At 52.7% G+C, this 27,899-nt stretch overlaps 2 protein-coding genes and 1 non-coding gene across 5 annotated transcripts; all 3 read right to left on the reverse strand.

Moving 5' to 3' along the window:
• Positions 1 to 471: 471 nt before the first annotated feature.
• Positions 472 to 2,418, reverse strand: RPS17 (ribosomal protein S17). The gene is made up of 5 exons (XM_042885726.1): positions 2,360 to 2,418; positions 2,065 to 2,216; positions 1,850 to 1,955; positions 772 to 837; positions 472 to 594 (listed from the first exon to the last, which is right to left on the reverse strand). The coding sequence occupies exons 1-5, from the start codon at positions 2,360 to 2,362 to the stop codon at positions 514 to 516; spliced, it is 408 nt and encodes a 135-aa protein (XP_042741660.1). The 5' UTR covers positions 2,363 to 2,418; the 3' UTR covers positions 472 to 513.
• On the reverse strand, positions 1,347 to 1,478 carry LOC122187927. Its single transcript, XR_006181446.1, has one exon. It is a non-coding gene; the product is annotated as a small nucleolar RNA SNORA71 (small nucleolar RNA).
• Positions 2,419 to 3,316: 898 nt separating the features above from the next.
• CPEB1 (cytoplasmic polyadenylation element binding protein 1) lies at positions 3,317 to 27,881 on the reverse strand. Of its 3 annotated transcripts, none has more exons than XM_042885807.1 (12): positions 27,816 to 27,881; positions 27,276 to 27,453; positions 21,580 to 21,768; positions 9,544 to 9,770; positions 8,939 to 9,188; positions 8,709 to 8,822; positions 8,448 to 8,537; positions 7,379 to 7,515; positions 6,473 to 6,671; positions 4,895 to 4,989; positions 4,655 to 4,735; positions 3,317 to 4,450 (listed from the first exon to the last, which is right to left on the reverse strand). In XM_042885807.1, exons 1-12 carry the CDS (start codon positions 27,828 to 27,830, stop codon positions 4,340 to 4,342), a joined length of 1,686 nt encoding a protein of 561 aa, XP_042741741.1. In that variant the 5' UTR covers positions 27,831 to 27,881; the 3' UTR covers positions 3,317 to 4,339. The 3 variants fall into 3 exon arrangements, with proteins under 3 accessions (XP_042741741.1, XP_042741740.1, XP_042741742.1); XM_042885806.1 differs by having other exon boundaries at positions 8,433 to 8,537; XM_042885808.1 differs by lacking the exons at positions 27,276 to 27,453; positions 27,816 to 27,881 and adding an exon at positions 22,028 to 22,258 and having other exon boundaries at positions 8,433 to 8,537.
• Between the last annotated feature and the right edge of the window lie 18 nt (positions 27,882 to 27,899).

A 27,899-nucleotide genomic window follows, 5' to 3' on the forward strand; every position in this document is an offset into this window, starting at 1 on the left:
GGAGTTGTGGGGTGAACGCAGCCCTCTCTGGGGACAGTGGTAGGAGACACATCTCCTGGGGGTCCTCCTGGGGGCTCCAGGGCCTGTCTCCATATGGGCTTCCTCTCAGACAGCACGTTGCTCAGCTCAGTTCGCTCCCCTTGTAGAAATAAACACAGAGACTTTTCCTCTTCCATCTAAGCACTGAGAGATACGGTCAGAAAGACAGCTTTTATTCTGGCACAACACGACCTTGCGAGCTTCCCACTCAAAGCTGGGAGGCTCTGAGGTCGCTCCATGTTTGCCTTCTCCCAACCGCGCGCCACCACCCCGACATCAGTAAGGACACTGCCAAGCAACAGCTCTGCACTCTCGCCCCAAACAACCAGGAAGGTGTCAAGTCCTCCTCGCACTGAGACACCTCGGATGCAGCACCCAGGGAGGCCCTCCGCTCCGCCCCGCCGTGGGCTTTGAAAGAACGAGCAGGCCGAGTTGGTTTCCTACATTTATTGTAAAAGCAACACAGCGAGCAGCTCAGAGCGCGCCTCGCGGCGTTTTGAAGTTCATCCCCACGGTGGGCTGCGTGACCTGCAGGTTGGACAGGCTGCCGAAGTCCTGAAAAAGAGCCTGGGGTCAGCAGTGTGCCCAGACCCACCGAGGGAGGAGGTGGAGCCCTCCCGGCCACGGGGACAGAACGTTCCAGGCTGTCAGTAGCCCCAGGAGCACTGCTGGGGACACGGTCACCACCTCGGCTGGGTTGCACCAGGCCGCAGGGTGGCCTGAGCTACTCACCAGGAGCTTCAGCATTTCCTTGGTGTCCGGGTCCACTTCAATGATCTCCTGATCGAGAGCAGAGACCTGGGGACAGAAGAGAGACAGCAAAGGTTTGGCTGTGCCTTGGGGAGAGCCGATCCACTGCCCCCACCAGAGTGAGCCAGGAGGAACCCGATCAAAACACCTCGCAATTCCCTTCTCCAGACCTCGACCTCTGTGCGCTCCCTTCCATTATAGGCAACACCACACCAGTAAGAAACAAGTAGGTTCATCCTGCAGCTCCTTCCCCGCTCAGCAGCTGCAACCTGTCCCATCTGCAGCTGAGCGAAGCCCCCTGCAGCAGACACAGCTGACACCCAAGGGCTCTGAGAGCAGCTGCACAGTGCTGCTCCCTTCCAGACACCACGAGTGAGGAATCACACCAAGCCCAGGCACCAGGCTCATCATCCCATCCCGGCCTACAAAACTATCTGCTTTCCCAGATTTAAAATAAGCAAACCAAGCACCAGCAAACTAGGAGAACTGAAAAGCACAAATAATCAAACGGCAGCTAACAGCATTACAGGAGATCAGGAAGAGGGGCACAAAGCCGATGTCCGAACGCTACAGGGTTTGGGAGGGATGGCACGGACCCAACCAAACACGGGAAACGCTTTCGGGTTCCTCTCCCTGCACTATCAATGACCGGGCCACGCAGCAGACCACGATCACTTTCGAATGCAGGTTCGGGGGGTCCCCGCGGGGTGGCTGCGCTGTGGGACCGGCTCAGCGCTGTGGCACCGAACCACGGCTGCCCTTCAGCGACATCTGCTGCACGGCGGCTTCGGGCCGTGCTGTGCGCCGAGCTGTTATCGAGCTTATTTTCAGCTAGGGAAACGAAGGGCAGCGCCCTCCGGCCGGCAACGGTGCCGACTAAAAGAAGGCGGCAGCGCCCGAGGGAACGCCGTGCTGGGCTACGGTGCGTTCCACCTCTGCCCCGTGCCCGGCCCCCTCGGGGACGCGCTCCGCAGCCCGGCGCCCTGAAAGCACCGCTCTCAGGAAACAGCCCCGTGCCGCAGCCCGAGCCCCCAGCCCACGTGAGCGCGGCCGGCCGCACCTCGGGCACGTAGTTGTCCCGGCGCTCCCTCTCCTCCTCCTGCAGCTTGATGGAGATGCCCCGGACGGGGCCCCGCTGGATGCGCTTCATCAGGTGGGTGACATACCTGTGGGACAGGCGGCGTGACGGGGTGGCAGACAGACAGACAGACACACACAGCCGGGCTGAGCCCCGGGGCCCGAGCACGGCAGGGTTCCGCTCCCCTCGGGCCTCACCCCGCGATCTTGTTGCGCAGCTTCTTGCTGGGGATGATGGCGATCTCCTCGCACACGCGCTTGTTGGTGTGGAAGTCGTTGCCCAGCCGGGTGTAGTACTTCTCGATGATCACCCGCGCCGCCTTCTTCACCGTCTTCGTCCTCACGCGTCCCTGCGGGGACACGCACCGCCGCTCGCCAGCCGCCCTCCGCCCCTACTGCCCGCCGCCCCCCAGCAACCCGCCCCGCGCTCCGGAGCCCCGCGATGAGCCGCCCCGGCGGCCGATGGCGGCGGATGGCGGCGGCCGGGACTCACCATGGCTGTGGCTGCCGCAGAGAAAGAGAACACAAAGGAGGGGCGGAAGCGGGAGTGGACGCCGGAAGCGCGCGCAGCGCACAGCGCCCCCTGGCGGGCAGGAGGACCGCGCTGCCGTAGAGGCCCGGTGCCTCCCCGTGTCCCCGTCGAGCACCGACAGCGGCCCCCGGAGGCCGTGCTGCGTGAAGGCGGCCGGTGCGGCCTCGCCGCTGAGCCCAGCGGCCCCGAGGCCCCGTTTGGGCGCTACGGGCTGCGACGCGGCCCTAGCCCCAGCAGCCACAGGGCTCCCAGCCCGCCGTGCAGCCCAGGGGTGCAGCCGTGCTAATGGGCACCCTTAGCCACTGCCTGCCACCGCTACGGGGCAAAGGGGAACCAGCCCCCTAAAGCCAAGCATGAGAAGGGAAGGAGAGACACGTGTAGGGAACCATGGCCCCCCGCACCCAAGGGGCACTGGCCACCCTCATATCAGAAACCCGGAAGGCCCTGTGCAGCACGTGGGGCTGGTCTCAGCCTTTCAACGCGCCAAGCACATCAGCCTCAGTGAGAAGCAAGCTCCAGCTGGAGCATCAGGCCCAGGGCCTGAAAGTGCAGCTCCCAGTATCTGCATCACCCCCAGTACCAGAGTCACCTCATCTCAATGGAGAGATGATGACAACAGCTTTAACCCGGGAGCAGGGAGCCCATCCCCCCCGCTGCACATGGGCAGAAAGAAAGGAGCACAGAGGGCTTTTTGCTGCAACGTGTTTATTATGTGCCAAAAACTACACCACAGCTTACTCCACGCGTCTGTAGGAGAGTGCAGTCTTGCCTGCATATACTACAATGAGGTAGAGACTTCACACACAGCTTCACGAAAACCCCACAAAGAGCAGCTGGGATATGCAACAATGCAACATCAGCTCAGCAGGAGAGGGAGAAATTATGACACTGGTTCTTTGGCACACAGCTTCTGATAGAGGGGAAAGTAAAAAAAAAAAAAAAAATTTCAAATCCCAGCAGCATTTCAGTCGACTGCACCATTACTTCATACATTTCTGAAACAAAAGGAAGAGTACTTGTCCCCTCTAAGAGAAAGGGCTCCTATGAACCTCCATCCGTCCGCCGAAACGCAGCCCTTTTTTAGCTAGTTACAAAAGGAAAGTAAGTCCTGTGACTTTGTGATTAAAAACCTCTATCAACCCCCCTTAAGTGCAACAAACTATTTAAAACTATATACAGCAGCTCAGAGATCATTTATCCGGTCCAGTTTCAAATCCAGAAATCCTGTCCTGTTTCTGTTGCAAACGCCTCGATTTACAACTTCCCACCAGCAGCCCCCAGACACAAATTGCAATAATGTTAAAAGCTGCCAGGAAAGAAAAATCTCTCATTTCAAACGACTTAAAAACTGTTCAAGAGTGTAAAAAGGAACTGGTAAAAACCCTTGAGCGTAAAATATGAAATATGATTTGGTTTAAATGAAGAGCAAAGTCTCCTTGTTGTTACAGTAAAAAACGCCAGCTGAACATTCAGTTTATGCCGTTCAGATGGGGGTTAAATGAATGGAAAGGCACTGTATGGCAACTGCAAAAAAATGGAGCCAATGAGACCTGCATTATTACCATCAGTATTGCAAGGAATGTAAAAAAGCGCCTTTAATAAATAAAAAACCTAGGTGAAGGCATCTGCATAAACACCTTCTCAACACGCGGCCCTTTTTGCTTCTCGTCAAACTAGGAACCAAAGTCTGGGAACTGCAGAATCGCTCGAGGGGGCACTTCCCCCCCTCAAAAACCCCAAACAAAACCCAACAAAATTCACTGTGCATTAGTGCAGAAACAAAAAGACCAGCAAGTGCAAACGTGAATGTAAGATTTTCCCATTAGTCCTCAGGAAGCGCGTTCCCAGCCTGGGTCTGGCACCAGCAGGCACGCTCGTGCGCTCTCCACTTGGCAGGTTAACAAAAGGACTTTCCCCCGCGCCCGCGCCCCGACCGCCGCTTTAGCTGGAGTCCCCGTTCTTCTGGTTGCGCATCAGCGGGCGGTGGTGACGCAGGACCTCCATGGAGTGCTGCCAGTGCCAGCAGGAGCGGCAGAAGTACTTGAAGCAGATCTGCAGGGAGAGAAGGGAAGAGAAAAAACGCCGGTCAGGATGGGCTGAGAGCCCCCTGGGCGCTCCCACAGCCGGCACTGGAGAGCTCCGAAGCACGGGGCTCCTGCTTCAGCGGCCCATCCTCAGCAAGGACAACACGCGACCCCGAGGACCTCAGCTGTGAGGAGCAGAGCCTGCACAGCCACGCAGCACCGCCAGCCTTACCTGGTCCCTGCAGAAGAAAGGGCCAGGCTGAGCACTGCAGACTTGGCACATGGAGTCTTCCAGGTATGGGTCGATCTGAACCTGCACCAGAAACCGGGCAGTCAGCACAAATCACAGGGCAGGCCAGCAGCACCACCCAGAGCAGCCCAGAGGGACGAGGGGCCAAGGCGGTCAGGGTGCTACCAGCAGCACCACCCATCACCTGCACGTTCAGCCCTCCAGCTGCCCCGCTCCTCTCACCTTTTTAGTAAACTTGGTCGTTTTGATTTCTACAAACGCAGCAGTCACTGCCTTCAGGTAGCTGCGCTGGTTGTTGAAGGTGACACGGCCAGACCCTGGGAGAAGCCAGAGCACAAGTGTTAGTCCAAGCCAGCAACCGGGGCTGGGAACCAGAGGGCAGGAAGCACTGAGTGGCTGGGTAGAATGCGACAGTGCTCCCAGGAGCAACAGCAAGCTCCACGCCTGCACCTGAAATAGACTGGTGCTGAGACAGCTCAGCAGCTTTTATTTTAAGCCTCCCACTCATCCCATAGTCTTGCATTTTGCATCCTCACTGGCAGTCAGCAGTACTCCTGCACCACTTGTTTCCAGCCAAGTTTTATTACACTGCAGAAAAACCAAGCCATGCTTACCTACAAGTTCTCTTTGTTAGCCTGAAGGAGCTCTGACTGACACAACACCCTGTGTGCTGGCAGCTGGAGCTGAAGACATTACTCAGAATATGGTTATGCCCTGTCCAGGCCCCCCAGCCTGTCCTGCAGTGCTGGGTAGATGCCAGGGGTTGCTCCGGGCATTAGGCTGTACATAAGAATCACAGCTGGGCTCTGGGGATTCTTCTCCCTAAGAAGGTCATGCACACCCAGTGGGACCCTAAAAGCCACCAAGGCAGTGGCACTCTTCTGACTCAGAGGGCTTACGGCCCCTCCTGAAACTCCTCATGACCACAGTCAGGCACTGATTTATCACACAGCCTGCCTCCAGAGGGATCATCCCCTGCTTGAGAGCACTCAGCATGAGGCAGGTTGCTGCCCTAACGAGCCTGTTGCCAATCCAGAGATAGTTAGGGGAGTCTGGGGCAGTGTCTCAGCACAGATTTCAGCCAGCCTTAAACCAAGTGAAAGCACAGTTCATTTGCTGATCTCACATTGCTACAGCTCTAGTTCTGCTGAAGGCTGAAGTGCAGATCTGCTGTTCAGAGCCAGAGATCTCTCCCACTGGAGGGAGCGACCTGAGCTCAGCACAAGGAGGCTTCAAGGTTGTGCTCTAGGCCCTCACTTTACCAGCACCGAACAGCTTGTTGGGCAAGGCTTCAAGATTTCATCCACAGTCTTAAGGGAACTCAGAGCTTGCTTAAAGTCTCCAACCTCCATTCCCCACTTCTCACTCTCCACTATCCCCCAAAAGCCACTTCAACATCTAATACCACAAGCATATCCTAAACCCAAGCCGTGGGCACAAACCTTGACCAGAAGTCTGCAAGCTGCGTAAGGACAGCACTGCACAGCACCTCAGGATCAATTGGCAGTTGACTGGCTGTGCGCAGCACTGAACCAGGGCAGAAAGCCCTTCAGCAGTGCCTGAAGAGTAGCCAAAAACCTCAAGCCACTGGAGAATAACCCAGAACCTTCCTGTTGCCAGGCTCTGTCAGCACACCTGAGGCTTGACTTGCATCCCTACATCCTCGTGGGACATCCACTCCCAGGGATGGCTGCCTGTCCTGCTGGCTGCTTGCTCCCCAGAGCTCATCAAGGGACCAAGCAGCAGGCACTGCTGCAGCCTGAGCATCTCCAAGTGCACCACAGTGGGGTAAGCACTCACCAATGGGGTACTTGTGCTTGTCCGTGTCGATGCCAGCGTAGATCACCCCTCCAAACAGGTCACACATGACAGCTGCCAGGGCCTCTGCATTCAGCATCCCATGCAGAGCCCCCACAAACACTGTTTTGCTGGGATCCAGCCGCTGGGAGGGGCTGCGCACAAAGTTACTGTCTGCCAGCACCCATGGGATCACCTGCACCTGAAATGATGCGCAAGCAGGTCAGCCAGCCAGCAGGAACCAGCCCAGGCCTTCAAGACTCAACCCCCAGTTTGCAAATGCCTCTTTCATTATTGCTGTTCAGGGTCCACATCCAGGGCACAGCAGCTCTGGAGCTCTAGCTGCAAGGAGAGCACACACACCACCACCCTGCTCTGCTTTCAGACAAAGTGGAATCCAAAACACCAGGCCACTGGGGCTGGCAGCCAGGGAACAACCCATGCATGACCAATTTCACCTACTGCCCGCACCTATGTTCCTAGCTCAGAAGCCTATTGTTGAAAGGGATTGACAAAACCACCCACCGCCAACTCCACCAGGAGCTTCCATCTGCTAGACAGCTGATACAGGGCTCTGAAGAGGAGCAGCTTCTGGCAGAGCTAAATCACCAGGCACAGAAGTGCTGCCAATAGCCAGACAACAGAAGAGCTGTCTGGAGTGCAATTAGTTTGCGCCTGTCTAGGTGAGAGTTTGAATCTTGATTCTTTAAGTCTACAAACTTGTGAGCAGTACCTGATCTACATTTAAGGCCTCGCTCCTGCACAGGGCAGCAGCTGTGGGATCTAAAGTAGCCACCTGCAAAATCATCCAAAATCATCCCTTCTGCAAGCAGGCAGGTTTAATAAAGATCAGAGCACGGTAAGCATCTGTGCAAAGCAAGGGCAAGCAGAAGTGATGGGCCTGCTCACCTCTTTGCAGCGCATCCTGCGGCTGGACATCTTGAAATAGTACTCACTGAGCCCGTCGGGGCTCAGCAGGTCCTGCGAGCACGCCTGCAGCAGAGCACGCACGGACTTCTCCGATTCGAACACCAGGTAAACGTATCCTTCGGAGGTAAAGGTAGAAAAATAGCATTAGGACTGTGGTGAAGGACAAAGAGGATCACCTCACTTTGCAGATTCCTTCAGAACCGCTCTCAGTACTTTCAGCATCTGCACCACATCTCTGTCGCTCTGTCCAACCCCTTCTTGCAGGAGGCTGCTGCTCAAGTACTACAGGCAAGATCCATAGTGATACAAAGAGCTGAAGAAAAGCCTACCTCTCCATCAGAAGATACCTGTGCTCAAGGTCATCTGTGTCACAGACTCCTTACGTGCACAGCCACATCTGGATGTGACAAGGGGCTACAATGGGCCTGGCCACAGCACAGGCTGCAGCAGAGTAGGTTTGGCTCCACACATCAGACGTCTAAGCCCAAGAACTTCAATGCAGAACTTTACTGTCAGTGCCAGCACCCTGCACCTCGCATCACTCTGGTGATCAAGCAAGGCCATTAGATACTGCCAGCCTATAAACCAGTCACTATGTTTGTTATGCTGTAGCTCCCTACTGCTTACACATCAACCCAACAGCTTCAGGATTTAGCCACAAGACTGTTCAACTCACTGGTGCCCACAGCCTTCTGCAAACTTTTGCATTTACCGCACACACTTTATGCTGAGGGCGCGCGTCTTGAGTGCTTGCACTGGCAGAGAATAGCAGCCACCACCAGAGCAGAACGATCCCACAGTGGGCTCCAGAAGCACCAACAGGTGTTTTGCAGCCCAGTGCTTCAACCCATCCCTGCTAGGGACAGGCCAGAAGTGAGAGTGCTCTGCAGCCCTGGTGCTGACTCAAGTGAGAGTGAGACGTTTACCCCAAGGTGCTCTGTACCATCCAGTCACCAGCATGCAGCCATACCATCCCAGCATCTGTGCTGTAACATAGCATGGGAAAAAAGTAACCCTACCGTGTCGCTATTACCTTTAGGCATATTACCTTTGGGAGGGCAGCGTGGGTGTTTGCCATCCTTACCAGGCCACTGCACACTCAGTGAGCCAAACGCACGGAAGGTGTTGATCAGTCCAACTGCATATGGGAGGAGAGAAGTCAGTGTCCTTACAGACAGCAACGCCCCCGTATTGCTTCAGCTCCCTGCCTCCCCCACGAGCTGCAGGGGCTGGCAGCAGCACCCCAGGGAGAACAGAAGCCCACCTGACACCCAGCCAAGGCCAGAGCACATGGATGCAGGTTGCTCACCTTCTGTGATGTCCCACGGAACTCCCCCTAGGAACACTTTGCAGGAGTAGACAGGGTTCTTGTAGTTTCTTGGGGGCAGCTGCCCACTCCAGGTGCAGGTCGCTTCATTCACAGCTTGGACAAACACAAGCAGAGCTCAGAACAGGAGCACACATCTCCCACTCCCCCGTAAGACTCCAAGCAAACACCCACAGCTATTGAAGCCAGCTAAGACCCACTATTTGAATTACCTGCTGCTTGCCTGTGCAGCCTGGCTTCTCTTTCAATACTGAAGGGATCTTCTGGAGAGTCCAGGAGATCCCAGGAAGGCCACGCAGAAGCTCCAGGCCATCTTTTCGATGCACTGGCTGGAGGGGAAGTGACTGTAGCCAAGGCAGCTTGATCTTGATCCATCCGTGATCCCACTCCCATCTTGAGGGGGTCTCTTGACACCCCACTGAGGGGCAGAAAGGGCAGAGGTGGGGAGATGCGAAGGCTCGACTGCAAGAAAAAGCCCACATAAGAGCCAATCTTCCAAGCAGGACACAGGAGCACACAGACTGGGTCAGCGAGACAGACACTCGCCTTGCTTGCTGGCTTCCAAATTTAGCTGCACTTCAGGGAGCTTGAGCAGGCTAGACCCAATTTACTCTAGAAAAAGTGGGCCTACAGAAGGGTGCAGTCAAAACAGAAGGGCAGTAAAAGGCACAGAATGGAACTCAAGAGGAGCCCAGGCTGGAGGCAGCCGCACCCACTGATACTGTAGTCCTGCACACCTGTACTCTCCAGAAGTGTGGAGAGATGCCACAAACCAGAGAGCCAGGCTGCAGAGAGCAGACATAGGACCCAAACTTACAATCAAGTCTGAGAGGTGGTCAGAGCCCGAGCTGAACCCGCTGGTGTCCGAGTCAGAAGGGCTGCTGGAACGCGAGTCCAGGAGGGAGCGGGAATCCAGGCGGGAATTCCTCAGTGCCGGCGCGGAAAACTTCTCTGATATGTCTGAGCCAATGGGGTCTAGGGGCAGGAAACCCAGTGGGGGCTTCCCCAGGACGTTCCCCAGAGGGCTACTCAGCATGCTGAGAACTGCAAGAGACAAACAGCCCGTGTTTTTGAGGTCAGACTTACGTACAGGGGCCAACAGACAAGTATACAACAGACTGCTTCCCCACACAGTAGGGCTTCCCTTCTGCTGTGGTGGAAAAAGGTAAGAAAATGCCTTGCTATGAAGCCAGCAGAGCGCTGGAACATCCAGGGGTGCTCAGCTCCCAGCACCCTGCTCTGCAGGCCAGCATGAGAGGGAAGGCAGCATGCACTTGGCCATACAGTATCCCATGGGGGCACAGCCCCAGCCAGCTCTATTCAAGAGGAGCAAGTCTCAGCAAGCTGAGCATGTCCCCAAACCCAACAAAAAGAGCAAAGCATTCAGAAATGGTTTTAATTATTCAGAGGCTGCAAAACAAGGCAGGCTGCAAAACAAGGCAGCCTGCCCTGAAGCTTTCAGTTTTCAGGGAAAAGAGTTTGGGATCCATTTGAGAGCCTCTGAACTACCTAATCTCTTAACCCAGGTTTTCAGGAGCTCTTGTACAGAAGGAGTAACAGTTTAACACAGTCCCCACACTAGGTAAGTAACAGAAATACACTATCATACTGAGGTACACTACAGTCAGTAGACACCAGCATCATTCCAGAGTCGGGGGAAGCTGCCCAAAGCAAGAAGTGGGGACACACCTGCCCCAATCTCCATACCTGCTGGAAGCTGGCATCTCCAGTCTCATGCCACGCAATAAAGGAATCTCAAAACATCAACAGAAAACCCAGTCTGACACAGTCAGGTTCCCAAGAAAATTACTCAAGACAGAACTGGTCCACAGGAGCTCACTGCTTGATCCACAGCATTCCCCTGCACGTTGTAGGGCTTCATCCCTTAAACTTACCCTAGCAGAGGCACCAGCCCCTCCCCTTCCACACTTCAGCCACAGCACAGGGCTGGACTAAGCACTGTGCCAAAAAGGTACTTGGAAACAGACCGTCTGCATGGTAAAGTAACAGGGAGCTTTTTGAATATCCGCTCGACTCCCCCCTGCAGCAGAACTCACACCCAAACCAGCAACTATCAGAGCAAACCCCAGCCACAGAAAGCCTCAGCAGTACTTACAGTCAGCAGAGCTCAAGTGGAGCAGCAGCAAACTGAGAGCTGCTGCAGGCAGCTTACGGCTGGGAGGAGGCTGCTCCCTCCTTGTCACAGCACAGAGCAGGGCAGAGCATCTCCCAGCCCAGGCAAGCTGTGCTACGCTGGTTCGCCGACTTCTCTGAAGCCACGTGATTGCATTTAAAAATACAGCCAGCATATTGTTCAAGGGAGACAGCTGAATTTGTTAAGCAGGCTCAAAAATTCGATTAGTCACTAAACACTACAAGAGTCAGAGCAAAGCAGCCGATCCCATGACCCAAGCCTCAAGGCTGGCAAACACTGCAGCGTTGATGCCCTCCTCCCAGCAGGCAACACAGCCCTGCAACTCCACTCCTGGTCACAGCACTACCTTTGAAGTCACAAGAGCAGCACCCCAACCAGGTTGCAGCAGCAAGGGTTCAGGGGCACAGCAGAAGCTGCCCAATTGTTCTGGGGAGATCAGTAGTTTCACCCCCATTCATGCCATCACACTGACTTGCTAAAGCCTCTGCTTCTGCATTTGCTCCCAGGATTGCTGGGAAGTCACTGCAGCTAGGAAAACAGTAGGAGCAGAGGGAGTTCCTGAGAGCAGTGGGACTGCTGGCCTTTGAAGGGGTCAAGTGCTCTGGCATCTGAGAAGCACGGGGCAGCTGAGTTCAACACCTACCACCAAGTTGGCTACAACCAATGTCTGGTTCTGAAAGCACTGGCATCCTGCTGTTAATACAGATGGATTTTATTTACTCCAGAAGCTTCCTACCAGCTCTGCATGCTGAGCTTCTGGGAGACTCCACAAGACCCCAGATGGTCCAAGGGCTTGGCAGAACACAGCAACCCTCAGGGATATGAAGAGGAAGAGCTGCAAACCAGGCTCAGCGCTTGCTCTTCTGCATTTGTCAAGCAATCAGGTTGCATCCCCTGGAGCCAGCCTCTGCAGGTAGCCTAGGAAACACTGGCACTAGAGACCAGATCTCGTTTCCCTCTGCACATCTCCGCTGCCCCAGAGTACCCAAATGCAGCCAGCTCTAGCTCCCTGCACTCAGATAATTTGGGCCACTCAATAAAAACACCATTCTTTCCGGGACATTGCCTTGCCCGTCCCTCCCTCCCTCCTGCAGAAAAGGAATCTTGAACCATCTTTAGAACATAAGCAAGATGTATCAGCAATTTCTGGTATCAAGAGCATCCCTGGAGATCCTGAAGTGGAACAGCAGACAGATAACATTTCCCCCTCCCCCATCCCCCCACATAGTCTGAGCAGTGAAGTGCAAGCAACGAAATATTTTTCACACTTATGCTGGAAATTTCAGTCTGAGGGTCAACATGATTCCCATCCGCAGCAGCACCAGCATCTGGAGCACAGTGTGTCACAGAAACCTTCTGGAACTTTTCAGATCTCTGCTCAGAGCTGCAAGAGAGGCACATGCCAACCCTCCTTTGCAGGGGACCGCAAAACCAATAGCTTTTAATAGAAACTCCGCTCTGACTTTCGACTCACTGCTGCAGCTCTAATGACTGAATCCGGAGCCAGCGTGCTCCATCTCAGAGCACATCAGCCAAACACTGACAGATTTAAAAGCAGTCTTGACACCAGTGTGGCACCATTCCATACAGCAGGTGCTCAGGTCACTCTCTAGAGAATGAGCATCGGAGAATCTAGTCCTGTTTCTTGCTGGAGCTTCTCCTCGCAAATGCCATCAGAGCAGCATTGGTGCAGTGTGCCTTCTTCACTCCTGCATCATCTCGGGGCTCTGAGCCACAAACATCTTGAATCCATCACACCCAAGAAGTACGAGCCTCATGTTTCACAGCAGGAGCATACAGCCACAGGCTCAGCTTTTTCCAGCTAATTCTGTCCTGTAGACCCCAACTCACCCCTTAACTCTGCTCATCAGCCACTGAGCTGCCACATTTAATGTGAACTTATCCTGCGTCAAGCTCCACCAGAGCAGGCTGCAGTTGGTGGCACACCCCCTGGGAAAGGAACCCCAACAGCAAGACATCCGATAGCCAACACAGCCATCTCACTTTTCACTCTTGCATACTCCAGCTATATTTGCAAAGTAATGTACTTGGCATTAAAGACATACGGCTTTCTTCCCTGCACACTACAATTTACAGCCACTTCAGGATTAGACCTTCCTGGTAGTTTAGACCAAGTACATTTTACAAGAAGCAGATGTAAAGATGAGCCCCACGTAGCCAGGCTTACTACTGCTAGCAGTTTAGGGAAGGACTCTGGGCTAATAAAAATATTACCACCATACTGATAACAAACAACACCTTAAGATAAGCACTGGTGATTGAATTCTTCCAGGCAATAAGAAGCTCTGTCACTGTTGAGCTGTACTCTCACCAATGACCCCTGCCTCTGCTTCAGGCTCAAGAGACCACACAGCAGAACAAGCACAGCAGCACCTCTGCTGCACAGTGCATCAGTTCCAGACAAGACACCTAGAAAATGAGCCCTGCCCAGTGCAATAGCACTCACATCACACTTGTGTCCTTCTGCTCAAGATCTTCCCAACAGAAACGCTACTCTCAGCCCTCCCACAAGCACAGGTAACCGTGGGTACATACAAGACACTCCTGCTGAGCCCAGCAGTATGCCAGGCTCAGGATCTCCGCATCACAGGCATGCAGGTGCCAGACATTTCTTGATGTGTGTGCATGAGACAGTGCTTTTGGCAGTGGCACCAAGCACTAGATGAGCACAGGCACCCACTATTTGAAGTCGTGCTCTGAATACATATTGCAGCCTTTGAAAGCTTGCTGCAGGGTAGGAGAAAGCCTATTTAGGAGGGACCAGAACTTGCATGAGCAGGTCAGCAACATCAAGCCCTTCATATGGTTGCTTCTGCAGGCTGACAGCACCAGCGAGGTTAAAGAAAGGGTCATTTTGGTCTCCAGATACTACTCACACTGCAAGCCTGCCACACTGTCCTCACCTCCTTGTGGACACAGGGGTAAAGAGCTGAAGAGGACAAGCAGGGCAGAAGAGGTGGCTTTCAGAGCCACCATGCTTCTATTGCTGACACCTGCTGTGCTCAGGGGTTGCAGAACCACGCACACGTTTGAGGGACAGTGGCAGAGGAGGGAAGCAGTGTGATCAAGGCCCTGGACACTGAACACAGTGCAGTTTGTCATTTGTCAAATAAGCCTGTACAGGGGAAAAAAAGGCTGATGTCCCAAACAATAGCCTGCTGCAGTTCCAGAAAAACAGCTCGTCTGCAGTTTTTACTGCCCGGCCAGACTCTACCCTGGTGGGATGGGAAAAGGCTGAATGTTTTAGTCAGCCAAAAAGCAGCACCTCCTACAGACACTAAGCAGCTTCATGGCATGAGAAACATTTGCATGTCTGAAAGGCAAACGGGCACCTTAACCACCTCCTACAGCTACAGCCTCTGTAGTCACAGCAGCGATGCAGCCAAACAGGCTGCCAGAGCCAGTTCTCCCCCTTCCACCACACTAGCCTGCTCACCACAGGGATGGAGCAATCCATGCTGCAGACCAACCCAAAGCCAAGTTCTAGCACTTCTTGCCTGCATTCACTGAGCCTCACACTGCCTGGGGGAGCCAGAACACCTGCAGCCACAGAAAACAGAAACAGGCAAAATCTGCAGCAGACAAATGCTAACAACAAAAAACCCTTCCTCACAAGCCAGCAGCCAGAGGACATGGAGGTGGAAGGGGATTTTGCAGTCCTGCATGTTCGGAGGTCACCAGAGCCAGACCCAGCACCACTGATCTGAGCTTGGATACCTCCTGCTCAGAGGACTGGCTCAAATCCTCTTCATTTCTCTACGCTCCCATGACTCCAAGTTGAGAAAAATCACTGCTATTATGGGAAGAGTCACCTGAAGTCAGACTGTAACATCACAACAGAAGTCTCAATCATCTCACACCAAATGCCAACATCCAAGGAAAGCAGTGTCCAGATCTGCAGATGTGATCTGTCTGCAGCCAACGACATCTAATTAGTAACTATCACACAGCCCTTTTTGTTTCTGATCTACAGAAGAGGAACCTCTGCTCTGACAGATTCTTCATTTGGGACAAAGAAGAACTGAGGATATTCAGGCAGCTATTTCTGGTTTGCGACAAATGAGGCAGGGGAATAAAAAAAAAATGCAGCATGATCCCACAGCTGAACCACAGAATTAGAGTCAGGACACCTGAGGTCTATTCTTGGTTCTGGCACCAACGTGCTAAGTCACTTCCCCAGCAGGCCCTGAGAAATGGAAACAGCAGCAGAAGCAGAAACAGAGGCCTATTGCCTTTTGCTTATTAATGTCTGTGAGCACAGGTCCTCCTCCTGCTCTGAGCGAGCAGGACCTGGCTGACAACAAGCTTGACTGCTTCTTCAGGCAGGGAATTTAGTATGATATTTCTGGGAGGAGAAAACAGATGCTTAGGGTAGATTTAAAATCAGTAAGAACAGTAAATACAATTGAGGATTTTACAAGTGTGCAGGCAAGACTCATTAAGCAGGCTGCCACAACTGTGTCTTTAAAGAGAACAGAACACTGAAATACAGCAAGGTCTAACATGTATCAATCCCAGAGAAATTTAAAAGTCAGCATATTCAGGTCAAATACCACACAACAAGCCTCAGATTCACAAGCCTCGAGAACAAACACTTCTATATTTAAGCACTAAACTCCTCTGAATTATCTGCTGCAGCATCCAGGGTGCAAATTCTGCAGCATGTGTTAGCTTCTGTGATAACAAGGCTGAGGCTGACTCATTTTCATTGCTCAGCTGCATCACAGTTTGTGGGGGTGTCAAGTCGATTGGGACAGCAGCCTTCAAAAAAGTTCCTCAGAGGATGTCTGGGTGAGGCAGCAGGCTGCAGCAAAGGAAGAGCAACTCAAGGCAGGCTGCGGTCCCAGTCACAAGCCTGAGCTGGCAGCAGCACAGCCATCACCTGTGATTCAGCGGTTTTGCCAGCATCTAAGGGAGCACATGGAACAGAGGAGCTCTGGAGGAGGCAGGCACCAGGGCAGAGACACGGCACTGGCTGGAGGGGCTGTGTGCAGCAGCAGGGCACCGTCCCCGTCCTGCTTACTGAGTCCCATTAGTTCGTGTGCTGTGGTCGCAGCTCCAGAACCACCGTGCTTTTTGGGAGCAGATATTTCCAAGCCAGCTCAGTGAGACTCTGGTGATTTACCTCAAGCCTGTGGCCAGGCAGGGTCAGAGCAGCCACGCTCCAATAGCTTTCTCTCTGCTCTGGACAGCTGCAGCATGGATGAGAACTTCCAGAAGTCCCTTCCAACCTGACTTACCCCAAAAAACTTGGAGATGACCAGCCAAGAGCACTGCAGAGGGATCAACTGGCCCCCTCTTACAGCAACAGCACAAGAAGTCAGCTTGGAGGGATTTCAACTGCCACAAACTGACCAAAGACTCCCTGCTGGCTCACCTATGTCCCCAGTGCCTCAGCAGCAACAAACAAGAATCATCCACAAACTAGAGCCAAAGGTGGCAGCAGACCAAGCCTCTCACACCTCTGCCCAGCAAGCATCTCTTCCACTGCTCAGACATCCAGTGGCACACAGGTTGGAAAAAGACTTACCTGCCTTATTTTGCCCAATTTTGGGGATGAATATTAACCTTGCACTCATCTGTTACCTCCAACAGCTAGGCAGCAGCAAGAGCCCCTCAGGATACTCTGAGGATTGCAAGACATCCTTCCCTCCAGAAGGAAAGAGACTCTTGTTGGTGCATCCCTCCTCCTGCATGCTGCCTCCAGCACAAGACAAGAGCCCTGATTCACTTCAACTCTTGCTGGATTTAAGCAGAGATTTTGGTTATGTTTCTGGTAAGTTGCTCATCTACTTGCTTTCTCTTTCACAGCATCAGCACAAGTAAAAACAAGCCTGTTTGGAAGAAGCTGCTCAAATGGAAGCTCTAAGAGCTAGATTAACAGCAACTTCCACTAGAAACCAATTGCAGACTCAACATTTTGATACTTCTTTTAATTATTTGATACATACTTTATTCTGCTAAGGATCAAATACTGCTGCTACAGGAACAGCCTGCATTTGTCAAGTGCTCTGGGCCTTCTATTCCACAGCACAGCCAGCAGCTGGGAAATCAGCCCATGAAGTCCAGAGGATATTTCAGCAAGAAGTGTACACTGAGCATCCTCACCAACTGTGTTCTCCAACAAACCCTACAAAAGCCACCGAGGTGCAGGGCAGGCTTTAAGTAAGGGCACTGCATACATACCACTCAAGTGCAACTGCCATAGAGGAGACCACAAAAGCCAAGCCAGCCCCCAGCTTTGAGCTCTAGATATCCTCAAATATAAAGTAATGCAACTGTTTGCACTCCACTCTGCAAGGCTGCAGATGACACCAAGCTGAGCGGTGCAGTTGATACGCTGTAAGGAAGGGAAGCATCCACACGGACCTGGACAGGATGGAGAAGTGGGCCCATGTGAACCTAATGAGGTTCAACAAGGCCAGTGCAGGGGGCTGCATTGGGTCGGGGCAATCCCAGGTATTTACACAGACTGGGGGAAGAGCTCCTTGAGAGCAGCCCTGCGGAGAAGGACTTGGGGATCCTGGAGATGAGAAGCCAGACATGAGCCAGCAGTGTGCGCCTGCAGCCCGGAAGGACAACTGTGTTCTGGGCTGCCTTAAGAGAGGAGCAAGCAGCTCCAGCCCTCTAAGGACAGTGACTGCTGCATTGGGCTCACTAGCAGCGGCCACGCTAGACTCATCAGCAACGCTCACCGACCTTAATCCTGGTCAGTGCCACAGCTACAGAGTTAGTACTACCCCACAAAAAGCTGGGTGCTTCCTGCTTCCTTCTGCCAAAGCTAACCAGAGCTGGAGAATGGGATTTCTCAGTTGCCTGCTGCCATGTATATGGTATTCTAAGAACAGTTTGAAAGCAGCCAGTCCTGTCCTGAGGGAGCAGCTCACAAGTGTCCCTCACTGCTTACAAGACATTAAGTCACGAATCCATGGAAATAGCTGTGCTTCTTCCTGTGCAACAGTTTTTGCCTTTCAAGAGACATCTTCCTTCACGAGATGGGGTTCTGCCTGGCAGACTCCAAGCAGAGGCTTCAGCTCTCTTCCAGGCAATGCACAACAGCTTGCCTGCATCTCCAGCCCAGAAGAGTTCAAGCAGCCACAGATAATCAGTACATTCATTTTTGCTGAAGAAAAAAGTTGCTGCACTGTAGGAAGCAGAAACACTGAGGATTGAGAAGAACTACCTCAGCTCATTTCCCAGCACTGGAGCTGTAACCTTGCAGGATGAGATGGCAGTAGAGGGTATCTATGCAGTTGGAGCTGCAGCCTCCAGAGCAGATTTAAGATTAAGGTGAAATCTGCTGCTCCACCAGGGTGATGCTTAGGAATTTGGTGACATTTAGGAACTGCTTATCTGTTCAGGTCATCCATACCCAAAAAGGGTGTTCAGGTAGGCAAAGCCATCACCAACAATTTCCCAGAGCACTGGTGGCAGCATGCAGTGCTGTCTCAGAGGCTGGAGATCTCCTAGGGGAGGCTGAAGGAACAAGCTCCTTCTGTTTACAACAACGGGAAGGAAACAAAAGGCTAAAACTGACCAGAAGCACTGCTCGCATCTGGGCCAGAACCTGTCAGGCAGTAACCAGATGCAACACAGTTATCAACAGGACAGAGACCCAGACCAAGCTCAGGAGAACAGCACAGAAAATTCCTCTTGTGCACTTGCTAACTGCTAAGCCCCACTTTAACAGACTGGTTCTAGGATACTTTCCCAGTAGGTAAGCCTGCCTGTCCCACACAAACCGAAACTAACCCTATGCAGGATGGACCAGGCAAGCCAGCCCAAGCTGCCAGCAAACACTGTCCAGGGAGACAAGAAATTCATACGTGCTGCTCGTTCATTCATGCTCAGATGCTGCTGTCACCAGTTCTTGGGGCAGGAACTGAAATGACACTGCATTTGCTTGTGCTCCTGTAGGAACAGGGGAAATAAAGGGTACCACCAAGGGCTGTCCCACATCACTGGCCTCTGTAAATACAGAACTCGATGCCTCGCTGCCTGATGTGGGATATACTTGAAAGAAGGGGAAATGCTGCCTCAAGAAATGCAGCTGGGATCCCAGGACTGGAAGCACTTGAGGCCTGTTTCCTGCAAAAGCCCCTCCCTAGGCCACAGAGCCGCTGTCTGTGGCTGGATGAAGTACCTCCAGCCTGACAGATCTAGTGGCAGCAGTGGGCTTGATGTGCCTTCTCTGCTATGAGACAGCAGTTCACTTCTACAGCCAATAAATACAAACAGCTTCAGCCTGCAGCAGCTGCCGCCTCCCCAAGAGCTCTCAGACACCAGCTTCAGGGACTGGCAGTGCAGCTGGCACGCTCTCAAGGGCTAAGGACACATCCTCAGCGCATTACGGCACTGCACCCAGAAGGAAGGCATGCTGCAAACAGCCTGGTCTGCACACGGGCATTTCAGCATCCTTGTGGCAAGGGGGACAAGAGCATACAAACCACCCTTGCTACGCCTTATCATGACACCCAGTCCTGCATTGTGGCGTCGCTCAAGGTGCACAAGGTGACACGCAGAAGGTCTGCAGCCAGCAGGTCCTTCCCTTTGGCTCAGAGCTCTGCACTCCCAGCAGAGGAGGTACCAGCTCATCAGTACTCAAGCACAGGCGCTGCAGGGGATCACATTAGCAGTATTTTTAGCCTGATTGTTAGGTTTTTACATTTAAAAAAAAAAAAAAAAAAACACTTCTACACTTCTAGCCACCTCCCTATGGGTCTGTACAGCTGAGTCACTGCTGAAACCTTCCAATGGTTGGATGCCAGCAGCACAGCAACACCATCCTTCCCCGGCCCCTAGACACAGCTTGCTGTTGACATCCTTGCTTGCCTGCAGGACACACCAACGGAGATGCCCAGGCGGCAAGGCCAGGCATCAGGAGCACCAGACATGGCAGCATCCTGCTTACATCCTCCCCCTTCCAGCCACAGCACAGCTAGGCCACCTGTAAACATCAGCTGCTGGGACCTGTATAGGTTTCAGAGACAGGAGCTCCGCAGCCTTTCTGGGGAGGCTCCCAAGCTATACCACCTCCCAAGGAGCTCTGTGTTGCTACTCCAGGGCCTTCAGAGAGCAGAAGCTCTGGCTCCGCAGACGTGGGAGGTGGGGGCAGGCTTGAGCAACATAGCAGCCATGCACAGATACCAGCATTTCACTTTCCTACAGTTCTTGAAGCAGGAAATGAACACATAGACAGGCCAACAAGCACTTCTGGCCTCACTACCACACATCCCGAAGGCAAACGCCATCTCAAGAGCATAACAGCTTTTGCCACACAGCCCGAGATTCCTCTGGGGGAAGGAGCACAGTTGCATTTGAGCTGGTTTACACCCCAGCCATCCCCACCTCTTGTTCTAAGGGAATACTAGAAGTAATAAATGATGGAAACTGAAGTTATTGGTGCAGGTGCCTTAGGACAAGCTGTGCACAGAGCTCCCCATTATCCCATGTTTCAGCAGGCAATGACTGAAGGACACGTAGCAAGAGCATGGTATTCTCTTGCTCATTAGGGGAAGCCCTGAGGACCATGTGCTACAGCAGAGCAAGGCTAGAGCTGCTGCAGCTTGACTGTAACAAACCTGAGCACCTGTGCTAGGGCTCACACTCCAGCTTGCATGCCCTGCCTTCCAGAAACTGGCTGTGGGTAGTCCTGGAGCTATCTACATTCCTAACAGCAGCAACTTCATGCCTGGAGCCTCCTGTGTCACCCCGATCTGTGCAGAGATGCACTGCCCTTTTAACAAAGCAGCAGCACGCTGCTATAAAGGGATGAGTTTCTGTAGCAACCAGGCTGAACTTGTACAAACTCTGCCAAAGCACTAGATCTTTCCACGGACTGATACTTGAAAGAGCACAGCAGTGCTTGCAGAGCTGCTCTTTACAGCCCTGTGGGGCTGGAAAATAAATTAATCCCTCGCTATCACAGCCAGCACCCCACAACCAAGTTTGTGCACACAACACCCCTTTCTCCTCCTGCACACACACAGCTTTACAGAGGGCTGGTGCTTCTGCAAGAGTTCTGACTCCTGCATGGTGCTGGGTACTCCCAAGAGCTCCCTACCCCACCAGAATGAAGAGAGCAGACTGGGCAGGACTGAGGGAAGGGCAAAGCAACAGCAAGGCCACTATCTCACAGACAGCTGATCACACAGGTTTGTACTGGACCACAGGAGTTAAAACAACAAGCCATTCTGCTGTGTCTCCTCAGAGCAGTCATTTAGAGGAAGCAGGAAAGGGTCTCTCCAAGTGCTGCAGGCAGCTGGGCCCCAGAGGCACAGCCAGGTGCTGCCATGGCAAGGGGGTCCCTCTGCAAGCACACACCCTGCCAATCACCAGGGATTTTTGCTGGCTGCAAAGTTGAGCTCTGCTCACAGCTGGCATGCTCAGCTCTTAAGGCACCACACCCCCAACCCACCCAGGGAGAATGTTCCTGCTCTGTTGCATTATTCCTCTGCCAGCCCAGGCACTTCTGCATGCAGTGGACAGCAGAGCAAAAGGGGCTGTGGCACAGCTTCCCAACTCAACCCTGTCCTCACCACATTACACAAGCACTAGAGGTTGATAAGCTCCCACCAGTAGCTACCAGAACCTATTACACTCAGCATTAGCTTAAAACAGGCAAAAAATAATGCAAATTAATCCCACAACTGTTGCAGCATGTATCAGCAGACTCACCAGATTGTGGGCTGGTTTGTGCTGCAGCATCAGAGTCCTGGGTGCTCCAAGGTCTGTCCCACCCTGTAAGGTTAAGGGACTGCAGGCCAAGGCACAGGTCGTTGGTGTCAGGGAGGCCATGGGAAGACTCTTGCGTGGATGTGGGGAAAAGCATCCTGCTCGCCACTGCTTCGTCAGAGTCCTGGAAGTCTGCTCAGATGGAGAACAAACAGAAGCTGGAGAGTTCAGGGCTGTTTTTTTCTTTCAGGAGTTTTCCAAAGCGTTAAGCCCCACAGCAGGTCTCGTGCTGCTCTGAAGCTGCTGCCACCACAGCCAGCAGTCGCACCCCAAAAGGGAGGGCCACCATATGTCCAGGATCTAGCCCCCCCACCCCCCTCAGCCCCTCCACCTTCCTATCCCGCCTGCATTACTGACTGGGTCAGCATGTGACCAGGCTGCTGATGCTTACTGTGCTGACAGTGACGTCACTCAGCCATGCAACAGAACCGCATCAGCTCTTACAAGATAGAGGTAAGAAGAAAGGATGGATTCCCCCAAAAGAGAAGGCAGCAGGCAGGAGGAGGGAAGGGGCACAGCTCCGGTAAGCCAGGCAGCACAAAGCAGAGCTCCACAGCACAGCAGACAGCAATCCCCCCAGCAACGACAAAGCAGACAGTTAGTTTGAGTGCTACCCAGCTCTCCCGTCCCCGCCTCCCTTCCACCCACAAAACCCAAAAAACACTTTAGTCCTGGACAGCCTCCAGCTGCTGGCTCCAATTCAGAGCCCAACGCAAAGCTTCACAATTCTGCTAGCATCATCTGTTCGGCTCAGCTCTGCCACTCTGTCACCCTGACTCTGCATTGTTTACCACTGAGTAACAAGGATAACCTTCAAACCCCCCCACCCCCCCAAACTACTGAGAGGGAAGCACATTATCCTGCTCCAGTCCTTATGAGTGCAGCACACCAATCCCACTTCCCAACGGGATTTTCCACGGCCTATTTCCCCTCCACCCGCTGGTCTCCCCCATCCCTCCCCTCCCTGCACAAGCCTACAGTACAGGAGACAGCAGGCTCCTGCCTCAGTTTAAGCCTGTGCCAACAGCCTAAGGAAACACAGCAGGTTCATAGCCTGCAAATTCCAGCTTAGTGTGGGATCTGGGGGCTGATGAAACCACACAATGCTCCAAAAATCTGAGTCAGAGGGTATTTATAAGCTGGCTCCTTGGTAGTGGCAGCTGTCTCCTCCTCCCCCTGCCCCCTTCCCTCCCACCGTGCCATCACATGCACAACCTGTGCGTGCCACTCACAGCTCCAGCCCATCATGTTATCCCTCACGTGCCATCTAAGACACCCCAGTGTCCTCTTCCACTCACCCAGCACCAAGGTGAGGCCCTCACTTTCATCCTAAGGTGGTTTCACGAGCCCAAGCTCCATGGTCAGGACATGACAGGGTAAAACAGCACAGGACTTGGCTAGGACAGCATCCACAGGTTCTCCTGCTCCCCTAGCATTACCAGGGCAAGCTGCAACACCAACTCAGCCACATTTCAACCAAGCACCCGTAACAGCACTGAGTATTTTTCTGACAGTATCACACTGCATCTTCAGCTGGGTGTTTTACTGCATTAGTTCCTCTAGTACAGTTTTCACTTTTGGACAGGCCCTAAAAGCATTAGCAACCCAGCTGTAGGGAGAAGAGGACAAAAGCACATTGCTTAGACAACTCAGTTCCCACAGCAACCACAACTCGCCCATATGAATATGCAGCATTCCTGCTATTATGGCAGCGCACAGCGCTCTGCTCGCGGCCCTGGCAGGAGCGGGCAACCCTCCCTCCCTGTGGTCAGTGGGATCTCATCACCAGGTTCTCTACCATCTTCAATATCAGCCCCCATCACACAATATTCTGGCAAGCAGGACATGGGGCAGAAGGGATTCATTTCCTACAGAAATTTGGCCCAAACAATCGCAACCTCAAGTCAGATGCGAGTACATGCCCACCAAATACTACTTTCACTTTGCAACCCAATACAGCCCAGTCCAACGCTTTGCTGCAGCCTTTTCGAAGCCACACAGCCAGCTTCAATCATTGCAACCTGGACTTCTCCATGGAGCTGCCACTGGAACCCAGCCACACCGGCAGAGGGAATTGCATTGCTGCACTGGGCTTGTGCCTAAGCCAGCTGGGTTTTGTTTCAGTAACATTCTGGGGCTCTTAGCACAAGACCTCTTAACAAGCTGCATCTCAGCACAGGTCAGCCCTTAGGTTCAGCCCCACCAGCTGGCTTACACAAGCTGCAGCCACCTGTCCCCCAGCCCTGCACTTCCCACTCAGTGCAGCCTAGACAGATCCCCAGCTGGGCTAGGGAACCCATGTAGTTAAAGCCATGCCACCAGGAGTTAGTTTTAGCCTGGCTCCTTTCCCCAGCCTGGTACGCAGTGTGGCTGCACCAGCCAGGCATTTGAAATAGGAAAGTACTTAGGAAATTACAACTAAGCCTGCATGGAGAAAACAAGGCACTGAGCTTGAAATGCAAGGAAGAGGAGGAAGTAGAATGATTAAGCACACCTGCATTAAGCACAGGCTGCAGCCACATGAAGGTCTCCCTGCCCTCCCACTCATTTCTAGCAGAGCACTGATAGAGGTTTCCACAAACAAGGCCCTTGAGAGTAGGGCATACATACACAACCAGGCTGCAAAGCAGATAGGAAGGCTCTGACACCCCAAAACATCTTGCTGTGCAGCAGCATTGCCCAAGACTGACCTTTTAAATCCAATCCAGCAAAGTAGGAGGTAAAGTGAGCATTAGGTAAAGTGAGCATTTCTAAGCCCAAATGGTCACAGCAGAAGCACCCTTTTGCATCTTTTATCCCTACGGTTTCAAAGGCTAGGAGTTGCATCCCTAAAAATTAAGCTTCTCAAATATGATTTGCACACAAGACTAAAACAAATCTTCAGCGAAAGCCTTTAGAGGATGAGCCAATGGTACTTCTCAGGTACAACCAGGGATCAGTGGGGGCTTAGGAAAGCTCTTGTTAGGCATAAACCTACTAATTGCACAACTAAGCATCTTCCCTGTAATCTGGAAGACTCTAAGTAGGGAAATTTGGTGCCACACGAACCATCTCTTTGAAGGCATCTGCCTTATTTCGGTAACCACAAGCACCTGAGCAGATAGCAGCCAACAATTTAGGAAGCTACACAGGGCTGCAACTGATCTGCTGCTTCACCTACCTCAACAAGCAAGGAACTGCTGTAGGACAACTGCATCAAGACTTGAAAGACTGAGCACCTCGCCAGCACAGCAGGTCAGGAAACCTGCTGGATCTCCAGCACATGGGATACATATATATGTCAAAGGCAGTAGGTGTTGCCTCTTTCAGGGCACACAGGTACCAAGTTTAGCTATCCCAGCTTTGCATACCAGGTATACAGCATTTATTTGGGGAAAGCAGAGCAGCCCTCAGTACAACCTGATAGCAGCTTTGCTGTAGATGACACCCTGCTGAGCTCAAGGGGGGCCACATCCCAGATGACCATTTACAGCATTTTGTCCCCTCATTCCAGGTGCCACACATCCAGTGCTCCTGGCATGTATGCTGGTGGCTGCAGCTGTAAAGAACACAAGCACTCGCACTGTAGTACCATGAAGTACTTTGTGGGCGGCTCAACAAGAGATGCCATTAGCTAACTGCAATTGAGAGTGGGCAGGAAGCAGATTTAGTCTGTTTGCATTTGTCCTTTAGTTTTTCTCAGGTAAAGCAGATACTTGGAATCATTAAGGGCTGATGGGCCACACCAGCAGCTTTACACACATCTTGGCACCCCAGGCCACTCCCACCCATGGAAAACAGTTTAAGCATCTCTCAATCCCCTGCACAATGGACAGTCGATTTACAACAAAATAATGGCTATATTTGGAGCATTTGTTAGCCATCTTAAGCCTGCTCACTTTAGTTGAAACTCCACTCAGTTTAGCCAGGTGAGCAAACAAAGGCTAAAGAGAAGGAGCTTTACTCACTGTTCTACTTAATTAAGCTGGACACTGTGCCTACAGAACAGGCTGGCAATTTCCAAAGCAATTTCCAAAAGTTTCCACCCAGCAACACCTGCTTTCAAGTCTGGCAAATAAATCCACTTGAAAAAGCTGTGCAACAAGAGCTACCTAAAGATTGGCTTTGCTCACCTCCCTACCCAGACTGGGCTGAGCACACGTGCCACCTTTCAGGCTGGTTCTCTGGAGAGAAGCAGGTCTTTGGAAGCAATCCTGTCTTCAAAGCCACCAGACAAGTTCCACAATCACACTGCCACACTTGCCAGCACCAGCCTGACCTGAACCTTATGTTTGGAAAGCTCCAGAAGGAAGCACACGTAAGAACCACACAGCAGTCAGGGCCTGAAAGTCCGATCATTTTGACAAGGCAATTAAGTTAACCAAGGAATATCATCAACTGCAAAGTTATCTTTAACATTAGGTATGCCCAAGTAAGTCTCCAGCAGCAGTCCCTCTACTGTTTAGTTCTTCCCAGAGCTGGATAACTTTCCAAATGTCTCAGAAATAAAAGCACCAATCATGCTTTTGCCATATGTTACTCAGTCTGATGTCATTCTGACCCACACACCTTGACTCCATATTAGCAAAAGGCCATGAACTCCTGCAGTCCCTCCTTCACCATGTATAATCCTCTTACTGTTGAATGGCATTGCTTAAACACATCCAATCCTGGATAAATTTAGTTTGACCTGAGGAAACAACTGAGAAGCTTGAGGACTACAAATAGATTTGAAGTGCAAGGATTTCCCCCCGCTGGAGCACATCCCTTCCAAGAAGCTTTACTCAGTCCCCAGCAGAGGCACCACATCCCAGCAGCATCATAGGTTTATTACTCCCTTACCCTTCCAGCACATCAAGGCCAGATGCAATACTGATAGCTACAGGAGACAGAAGAGTCTGACCAGTACAACACCAGCCTCTACGAAAGAATTAATAACTATACCACTGACATGAATGAGTTAATGCTCACTAATTAACCACTCAGAAACTGACAGCATATCTCCAGAGCTGTTTCACTAGCCATACCAGGCATAGATCCCTACCTAGAAGAGAACAATCCACACTTCCCCTGGCATTTCTGCAGTGCCACTGCAAATCACATGGTCAGATCAGCCCTTGGTGAACGGAGCTAACAATACTCAGGAGATTAAGCTGCAATGCAAATTACCTGGTAGCAGTCACTGTGCAAGTTCAGAACAAAACTGCGCTATGCAAGCAGCCACCAGACACCAGTTTCACACTCAGTTAAGAAAGCCTGCCATCAATAGCAGCTGCAAGTGAATCCTGTCTGCCTACAAGGTTACAATTGGTGAGGTTTTCCCTTTACTTCCCATTTTGCCTCGGGACACATCCAGAGCACCAGTTTGCTTCCAGTAATGGCCGGAGCACTTACTGACCCCATAACTCAGAGGCAGGAACAGCAACCTCTATCCAGCACCCAGACACCAGGCTGTGAGCAAGTACATTTTCTGACAGACCTCACCCACTCTAAAGGGTCAAGAGCACATCCTTCAATTACACTGAAGTCTGGGCCCAGCACTCCTTGCTTTGGCACGCAGCCTCCTGTTCTGAGGCAAATCAAGTGCACAGCAGAGCGCTCCCACTGCCCCCAGCCTGCAGGAAACAGGGCCTGCCGCACTACTTCCACAGCTACGTCACCTGGCAAGGCTTCACGCTTGCTTTTTGTGATGGGAGTGGTGCAGACACCACTGAAGTCCAAAGAGTTGTCCAACATGGCATTTATCCTGCGGAATATATCTGCATTGCTGCAAGTGGAAAGGGCAGGGGCATCTGGGCTGTCCCAGCAGTCCTTTATGCTCCTCCCTCTGTCTTCCTTCTGGAAAGAGAAGGAGCATCAGTGGCAAGCAGGGCAGTGAGTAGTAGCCTGCTTTTAAAACCCCTATTAGCTTTAGGTCACTTCACCATCCAGGTTTAGGAACAAGTTTCCCATTATCCGTGGGCAGTCACATGGACAGGGCGCCGGGCACAGCGGTAAACCCCCCGCCCGCGGGGCCACCCCCGAAACTCTCCTCAGCAACCGCTTTCCCGCCCAATCTCCTCAGCGCCCCGCTCCCGCCCAGCGCTCACCCCACCGCCCACGTGCGAAGTCACGTGACGACGGCGAGCTCTCCCCCTTCCTTTTTTCCTCCTCCTCCCACCCTTCCCCCCAGCACCGCGCATGCTCGCTCTTTCCCTCACCGGCGCGAACGCCATGAGCACTGCCGAAGGGGGGCGAGTCTCGAGGGAGCGGCTACAGGCGGCGCCCCTCCGCCCCGCCGGGCT

Source organism: Lagopus leucura, unplaced genomic scaffold (assembly GCF_019238085.1).
Source record: "Lagopus leucura isolate 7727_CA_CO unplaced genomic scaffold, USGS_WTPT01 Super-Scaffold_100052, whole genome shotgun sequence".
In the NCBI taxonomy this organism is placed as follows: Eukaryota; Metazoa; Chordata; class Aves; order Galliformes; family Phasianidae; genus Lagopus; species Lagopus leucura.

Bases quoted from the DNA above. Each gene is read 5' to 3' on its own strand.
- RPS17 (XM_042885726.1), bottom strand. The intron at 1,956-2,064 runs GTGAGGCCCGAG...CCTGTCCCACAG, and splicing joins CTGCGCAACAAGATCGCGGG to GTATGTCACCCACCTGATGA. The intron at 838-1,849 runs GTGCGGCCGGCC...TTCTGTCCCCAG, and splicing joins GGGACAACTACGTGCCCGAG to GTCTCTGCTCTCGATCAGGA.
- CPEB1 (XM_042885806.1), bottom strand. The intron at 9,189-9,543 runs GTAAGTTTGGGT...TTTTTCTTGCAG, and splicing joins ACCACCTCTCAGACTTGATT to TCGAGCCTTCGCATCTCCCC. The intron at 7,516-8,432 runs GTAATAGCGACA...TTACCTCCGAAG, and splicing joins CAAAGGTAATATGCCTAAAG to GATACGTTTACCTGGTGTTC.